General features: G+C 65.9%; 1 protein-coding gene across 3 annotated transcripts; it reads right to left on the reverse strand.

Annotated features, from left to right (window-relative positions):
• Window positions 1–879: 879 nt before the first annotated feature.
• On the reverse strand, window positions 880–5,363 carry PLPP2 (phospholipid phosphatase 2). 3 transcript variants are annotated; one of them, XM_068173745.1, is made up of 6 exons: window positions 5,205–5,363; window positions 3,186–3,337; window positions 2,574–2,851; window positions 2,335–2,392; window positions 2,042–2,218; window positions 880–1,946 (listed from the first exon to the last, which is right to left on the reverse strand). In XM_068173745.1, the coding sequence occupies exons 1-6, from the start codon at window positions 5,254–5,256 to the stop codon at window positions 1,809–1,811; spliced, it is 855 nt and encodes a 284-aa protein (XP_068029846.1). In that variant the 5' UTR covers window positions 5,257–5,363; the 3' UTR covers window positions 880–1,808. The 3 variants fall into 3 exon arrangements, with proteins under 3 accessions (XP_068029846.1, XP_068029848.1, XP_068029847.1); XM_068173747.1 differs by having other exon boundaries at window positions 5,209–5,353; XM_068173746.1 differs by lacking the exon at window positions 5,205–5,363 and adding an exon at window positions 4,444–4,814.
• Between the last annotated feature and the right edge of the window lie 2,573 nt (window positions 5,364–7,936).

Raw genomic sequence — 7,936 nt, forward strand, 5'->3', positions numbered from 1 at the left:
GAAGTACTTGTGGGAAGAGAGCTCTAGAGGAAAACAGAAAAGTAGCGTCAGGGAAAGGGAGTTCCCTCCACACAGGGAGGTTGTTTTTGATCAGGGCTTGTCTAGACTGGAGTCACCCACACTGCACAAGCACATCAACACCACGCAGCCAGCCCAGGGCTTCCTGCTGTTCCCAGCAGGACAGAGGAGATGCACTCGCCAAGCGTGGGCAAGAGCTGACCCTGGGACTGCCCATCCCACCCCCAAAGGGACTGGGGGCACCCTCAGGCTTCCAGGGTGCTGCTTCCCAGTGTCCCTCGTTTCTTCCCAGCAGTCAGGAGGCCCTGTGCCCCCAGGCTGGCCCTGTCACCTGTCCCCAGCACAGCCCCTGGGCAGCAGAGGGACACAGGTCAGCTGTTGCAAGGCTCCCAGCTCCCTCCCTGCCCTCCCTCTGCTCAGCTGCCGGGGCAGCCAAGGGAGCTGCAGGCACAAGGCGTCACTTTTTCCAAGAGCCTCTCCCTGCTTTCCCTCCTCCTCCCTCGCCAAGCAGGGCCGCGATGCTGGGGAGTGCAGGAGGCTCCTGGATCAGGGCAAAGGCAGTGCCAGGATGAACCTGGCTGGGATGGCTCTTGGAGCCCCACGCTGGCCACAATTCTTCTTCAGCTCAAAGCACAACCCCCGTGAATGTGACACCTCACAGGCAAGGAGCACCTGGCCCGAGCTCCAGCCCACCTTTCCCAGTGAAACTGGGAGAATGGCTTAGCAGTCCTGACAGCCCCCACCTACAGCTGAGGGGCTTCAGACACCTTTCTCTAGGAAAAGGAAACCCCAAACACTTAAGCCCATCCACTCCAAGGCCAGGAGCATCCATGAAAAAAGAGAACAGGCCTGACACAGACATTCTTTAAGTATGATCTAATTTAAAAACAACATCATAATGAAAATGCATGTATTTTAAAAAGAGACCCAGAGCACTGCAGTGCTGGAGGCAGCCACGTGTCAGTGATGGGACTGCTCTGTACCCATTGCCCCCACTTTCCCAGGACATTTGGACAGCTCCACATCCCCACTTATGTTCCTTTACCACAGAAAATGTCTCCCTAACCCCGCCACACACCCTAAAGCATCAGCTGAAGCTGCAGGAGGGACAAAGGCTGGCGCAGCAGCCCCTTGCCCAAGCCAGGCATGAAGCAGGCAGGGGGCAAACAGCTCTGGCTCCCAGCACTGCAGAATTGGGCACAGCCAGAGAAGAGCCTGCCCAGGCACCCTTTGCTCACAGCAGCTGCTGGCGGGCAGGACTGCTCTTAAAGGTAATCAATGGAGCAGAGAAGAGCTCTGGATTGCTTTAATCCTTTCCAAAAAAGTATAGCCAGCCCAGAAGCTGTCCTGCTCCCTCTGCGCCTGTGAGGATTTGTACTTGTATGGCTGGATAATTTGACGGGGACAACACACTCGGCCCAGGCAATCTCAGATTTCCCAAGGAGTTTGCTCTTCGCTCAGTGTGCTTTGCCAGCCCAATAAATCCACCCCCACGTGCCACCCTCCCCTCCCTCCCTTCCTCTGCACGAAGGGCTGGGACAGCAGCCTTGGGATGTGACTCAGACGCACAGGGGGGGAGGACATCCCCTCCCCACGGGCAGGGCGCTGGCATCGCCAGGTACCGGCAGCACCACGGGCACGGGGAGCCGTGGCACTGCGGGAGTGGGAACAGGCAGGGCTGTCCCACTCGTGTCAGCCAGAGGCACCAGAGCCGTGGAGCCAATGGTCAATACAGAGCCAGCTGTCCCCGGAGCCAGGAGCACGGCAGGGGCCAGGGCTGCAGTCCGGGTTCACGGGGCACCCCGGTAGCTGTAGTGATTGTGGTCGGGGTCGCTCAGGGTGAGGGGCAGGCTGGGCTTGCGCTCCGGGTCCTTCTCCTCACACTGCCGCGGGGGACGGTGCTTGAAGAAGTCAGAGACGTAGTGGACCTGGGAAAGAACAAGGGGAAGGACGGTTTTGGGGACGCCTGTGTCAGGCCAAGCAGGAGCCCAGCCGAGCAGCGGGCTGCACTGGGGACACTCACAATGAGGACGGCAATGAGAGCCCCCTGCAGCAGCCCCACCAGCACATCACTCCAGTGGTGCTTGTAGTCGGACACCCTGGTGTAGCCCACGTAGATGGCGAAGGCGATGAGGAAGAACTGGATGGTGGGACGCAGCAACCGGGCCCACTTCCCCACCAGGCGGGCCTGCACGTAGAGCTGGGTGGCAAAGAAGGGAGAAATCACCCCAGGCAGGGGTCAGCAGCCAGCCCAGGGATGGGGTGTTTGGGGCATGGGACCCGTGAGGGCTTCCTGTGGCGTGGCATGGCACTCACCGCCAGGAACATCATGCAGTACATCCCAAAGGAAGAGTGTCCCGAGTAGAAGGACAGTCTGTGGGGCAAAAAGGGATGGGTCAGGCCATGAGCAAGCCCCCAGCTGGTCCCCACAAAACCCCTAACCCACTCCATAGGCTCTGCCCTGCAACAGGAGAGCCTCCCATCTGGGGCTGCCACTGTGAGCCCAGCACTGCTGGGCAGGTGGAAGAGACACATCCTGTGGCACCATGGCTCACCTGGACTCGGTGACATTCCTGCTCTCTCCCTGGCAGACATTCTCCAGCTGCACGTAGATGGAGCAGTTCACCTTGGACCAGTCAGGGTTGCAGACAGCCAGGAAGTTTGGCCGCAGACGGCCGATCATGTATTTGGCCAGGTCAGTCAGGGACTGGCTGATGGCTCCCCCGAAGAGAAAGGTCCCAACCACCTTGTAGAGGGCAGCCAGGTAATTGTTGAATTCTGACTTGGAGTAGAGACGCTCGGTGTAGACCAGGTACGCCTCTCCTGATGAGATCTGCAGAGACCAGGGGGAAGAGGTGAGGGCTGGGGGCTGCTGAGCAGCTCCCCAGGGGTGAAGGATGCTCTGGCTCTGTGGCAGAGGAGCCCCTGGCATCTGCCTGCCACAGGAGCTCACGGGCCCTCTCCCCCTCCCTGCAGGGAATCAATCCCATGGGATGTGGCTCTCGCCACTCCAGTGGGAGCTCCTGCCCCCAGGCAGAGCAGGGCTCAAGCTGAGGGTGTTGTTGCCGTTCCAGGGCTCTGGAGGTGGTTGTGCCAAGCCCCAGCTTCCAGATACAACAAGTCAGCATGACCCTGTCCTGGAGGAAAAGGGGGTGGCAGCTCCTTACAATGATAACAGTGCAGCTGATGGTGACCCCGGCCATGAGGCCGTGGGTGATGGTGTCTGCCTTGTAGGGGTAGCGGATGGAGTCATCGTTGCAGTAGAAGCCTCGCTTGTAGGGAGAGTTCACCAGAGTCAGGATGATGAAGGGCAGAGACGCTGCAAGGCAGAGAGAGGTGAGGACTGGGGACAGCAGCCAGCAGGCTCCACACCAGCACACAGCACCACCCATCTCTCATCCCTCAGCCCCTGCTCCCCAATGCCAGGGAGGGATCCCCCTAGGGATGAAGTCCTGAGCCACCTGTACCCAGGGCAGGAGGACCTGAACCCACCAGTGCACTGCCCTGAGAGCGATAGGGCCCTATCAGAGCTCACAGATGCCTGCAGCACCCAGATACCACACGAGACAGCCACAAACGGGCACCCACAGAGCCTCTACGGCTGCCCCACTCCTCCCCAGGCACAACGGTGGCAAGGCCTGATCCTGTGCCCTCTCCTCACACTGCCCAGCCTAGGAAGACAGAGCTGATAAAATTAATGAGCACAGGCGTCTTGTAAACCTGTTTTACAGCAGGGAAGGGCCCCCAAATGGTCCCAGCAGAACCCTCACAGCAGCACCAGGAGAGCCAGTGCTGGGAGATGCTGTGCATGACCCAGTCCAGGCACAACGGGACTCCACTACACTTGGCTTGCTCCCCTCATCATCCCACAGCCCTTGTTTCTATCAGCCTCTTCTCTCCCCCGGCTCCTCGGGGCTCTGGAGAGAGGCTGTGCTGGCTGGGTCAGCCTGGGCAAGGAGGCTTTTCCACCCAGCACACTGCAGCCCCAGCCACGGGCAGCTGCGAGCTCACCCAGGACGGAACTGCCCCCGAGATCCAGAGGGGTTTTGGGGTCTGTGCGCCGCACAGCAGCCGTGCCAGCCCCCCGCTGGAATGGGCCCCCCTGCCCTGCTCCATCCCTGCTCAGGAACAGCCAAGGACGGGTTCCAGGACGCTCTCCAGGGAAGCGTCCCCCCTCCTCCCCGGAGGCCACCTTAGGCCGGGCTCTTCTCCCAGTTCCGCCTTTCCCGGTGGTTTCCGCCTCCCGGGAGCCCGCACCTTTGTCCCCGCCCGTCCCCGCCCCGGGGGTCCCGCCGCCTCCTGCGCTCACCGAGCGAGCGGGAGGGAGCACGGCGATGAAGCACCGGGGGCTGCCCCGCCACCCCCGCCGCGCTGTCGGGGGCAGGGAACCGGCCCCAGTCCCTCCTCCGCCTCCTCCCGGCACACCTCAGACGTCCATTTTCAGCTCAAATTAGACACCAATTTTCTTTCTGGATAATTTCATCCTCCAAAAAAAGCTCCCCTAAAAATATAAAGCACCGGCCCACAGGAGGGAAACGCGCTCCGAGCGGCACCGGGACCCGGCCTCCCCCCGCCCCGCAGCCGGGGAAGCTCCAGCCGCGATCGCGATCGGGGCCTTTATTTTTAGTTCGTCTTAATTCGTTACTTCCTTGCGGCAGTTTTAGAAACATTTCCCCGCACTGGCGGGGCAGAGGGGGTCCGAGAAGGGGTGCTCCGAACCCACCGGCCCCGCTCCGTCCCGCGGAGCGCCGGGCTGGGCAGGCGGCCAGGGCGGCGGCGGCGAAACCGTCCCGGTGCCGCCCGAGCCGAGGGACCCTCCCGCAGCGCCCCGGCCAGCGACAGACCGGGCTCCCACCCCCCGCGGGACCGTTCCGGGAAAGGGAACAGCCCCGAGAGCCGGGACCCCCGACGGAACTGGGGCGGGAGCCGCAGCCCGCCCGCGCCGCCGCCGGTGGCTCTCGGCGGAGGCCCGGAGCGCCGGACATCGGCCGGGCAGGTGCCTGCCACGCTGCCCCCGGCCCGGCGGCACCGGCCACGGGGCCAGAGCGGGCAGACGCGCGGCGGGATCGCGGACCCCCGGTACCTCCCGCGGACCTGGCCCCAGCCCAGCCCCACCGAGGGCACCGGCGGGACGCGGAGACGCTCCGGAGCCGCCCGCGGTGGGGGCGCCGGTACGGAGCCCTCACCGACCGCCAGGCACAGCACGTCGAGCGCCACGAAGACCTTCCTGCGCTCCATCCCGCAGCCGGTGCGGCCCCGCGGCCCGGCCCCGCGGCTCACATGGCCCGGAACGGCGCGGGCCCGGCCGGGAGGTAAAGTCCGGGCGGGGCGGGGCGGGGCGGAGCGGGACCCGGTGCCCCCGCCCAGGGCCGGGGCGGGGCGGGAGCGGCGGGGCCGGGGCAGGTGTGGGGCGCGGCGGGGCAGGGACTCCTCTGGACCCACACCCCACTCGCCCCCCGCCGCTTCCTCGGGCCCCGTTCCGGTGTCCGCGGCTCCGGCCTTCCCGAGTCCCCCGGTGCCCACCCCGCCTGGCCGGGCTCCCCGCCTCGGCTCGGCTCCCTCCCGTGGCTGCGCCAAGGGGAAGGGGGAGAAGAAAGCGAGCGACGCCACTCTGGGAGCCTCCCGAGTCCCACCCGCCTCGGGCCTATGTCCTGAGAAAATAAAATATAAAAAAAAAAAAGGGGCAAAAAGGAAAATTCTGCCCCTGAAACGTGCTGTCTGCGCTGGTGGGGGCTTGAGTAGATGTGAGGCTGGCTCGTGGTGAGATGGGTTCTTGAGGGGAAGCAGGGACGTCCGGGATGCCGCAGACACCGGTGTGAGCACATAGGGTGGGACAGGGGCTGATTTACCCGCTGAGGCATTGGGCTGTATTTCCTGAGCCTCCGACGTCCTGCGGGCTCCCGGTGCTTCCCGTTGGGTTTGGGGACATGCTGAAAGCCAGAATGGGGACAGGAGCAAAGGCTGGAGCACAGGTCCCACAGCAATTCCCTGGTGGGAGCAGGGACAGTCGCATCCCGGCTGTTTGCTCCATGCCGGATGTCGGGAAGGAAGCAAATAACACAGAAACCACCCATGGCTGATAACTGCGGGTGACTGAAGTGCAGCGTGAGTGGCCTGTGGAGAATGTCAAGGCTGTTTGTGGGAAGCCGAGATCTGGAAACGCTCTCGGGCTACCCTGGAGTTTCAGGAGAGGGGACAGAATCACGGGCTAGCTTTCCCCTGCCCTGATGTGCCCCGGTGCAGCTTTCCTCCTGCCCTCCAGTGCCGCGGGAGCCCTGGCACACCGCTGGGGCAGGATTTGCCCCACACATGCTGCCTGCAGACCCCAGGCAAACAACTGAGAGCCTCGAGGAAGGAGAGCAGGGGGGACGCCCAGGCTGTGTCGTGGAGAAGATGTGAAGATTAAGACGCTCTGTTTCACCGCTGATAAATCCCCCCTCCTCATCACAGCCTCCAGCAGTCCGGGGTGTGGGAGGGCTCCGGGCCGGGCCACCGTGGGGACACAGCTGTGACAGCGTGGGGCTCCCGAGGACACGGCACGGACCCCCCGCGCTGGAGCGCGCAGGGGAAGCTCCGTACGGCCCCGCACGACTTTGCCCCACGGGGGGCCGAGGCTGCGAGCGGTGCTGCCCGGGACCGGCCCGGCCCGGAGCTGTCGCGGGGGGAGCGGAGCCCGGGCTGGGCCCGGCGGCTCCGGGCGCGGTCCCGGGGGCGCGGGCGGGTCCCGGGCGCGGCGCTGTGTCGCCCTCTGCCGTCCGAGAGCCGCAGCTGCAGCCGGGCCGTGGGGCTGCGGAACCCGGCCCGGACCCTGCCCCGGTTCCCGGGGTGCGGCGGAACCCGGCCCGGACCCTGCCCCGGTTCCCGGGGTGCTGCGGAACCCGGCCCGGACCCTCCCCCGGTTCCCGGGGGACGGCGGAACCCGGCCCGGACCCTGCCCCGGAGCCCGGGGTGCTGCGGAACCCGGCCCGGACCCTGCCCCGGTTCCCGGGGGGCGGCGGAACCCGGCCCGGACCCTGCCCCGGAGCCCGGGGTGCTGCGGAACCCGGCCCGGACCCTGCCCCGGTTCCCGGGGGGCGGCGGAACCCGGCCCGGACCCTGCCCCGGAGCCCGGGGTGCTGCGGAACCCGGCCCGGACCCTGCCCCGGTTCCCGGGGGACGGCGGAACCCGGCCCGGACCCTGCCCCGGTTCCCGGGGGACGGCGGAACCCGGCCCGGACCCTGCCCCGGTTCCCGGGGTGCGGCGGAACCCGGCCCGGACCCTGCCCCGGTTCCCGGGGTGCGGCGGAACCCGGCCCGGACCCTGCCCCGGTTCCCGGGGTGCTGCGGAACCCGGCCCGGACCCTGCCCCGGTTCCCGGGGTGCTGCGGAACCCGGCCCGGACCCTGCCCCGGTTCCCCGGGTGCTGCGGAACCCGGCCCGGACCCTGCCCCGGTTCCCGGGGTGCTGCGGAACCCGGCCCGGACCCTGCCCCGGTTCCCGGGGGACGGCGGAACCCGGCCCGGACCGCCCCCCCCGGGGGTCTGCAGAGGCCGAGGGATCCGGTCCTGCTGCTCGGCTTCCTGGGCCGAAACCACCGTTTCGTGTGGAAGGATGCAATGGAGGGGAGGGACCGCGGTCCCAGCCGAAGGCTCCATGCACAGCCGCAGTTCCCGCTGCTCGTCGGGGCCTCGAAGAAGGGGGAACCCGCTCCCACCCCTCCTGCCCTGGGCTGTGCCCACCCTCGTAGCCACCTCTGCGGGGCAGAGCTGGGGTTGCAGAGCTGGAGCGCTCAGGGGAGACCCGGGACAGGCAGGCAGGCAGAAGGAGAAGAGAATTTAAGGAGTCTGCGGTGGAACAGAGACTGCGTGGTGGGGAAACACAACGCAGTAGCAGCAGGAACGCTCCTCTTGCCTCCACGAGCTTTTTCTGGTTGAAGTTT

The sequence above is a fragment of the Anomalospiza imberbis genome, chromosome 27 (assembly GCF_031753505.1).
Source record: "Anomalospiza imberbis isolate Cuckoo-Finch-1a 21T00152 chromosome 27, ASM3175350v1, whole genome shotgun sequence".
NCBI classification, from domain to species: Eukaryota; Metazoa; Chordata; class Aves; order Passeriformes; family Viduidae; genus Anomalospiza; species Anomalospiza imberbis.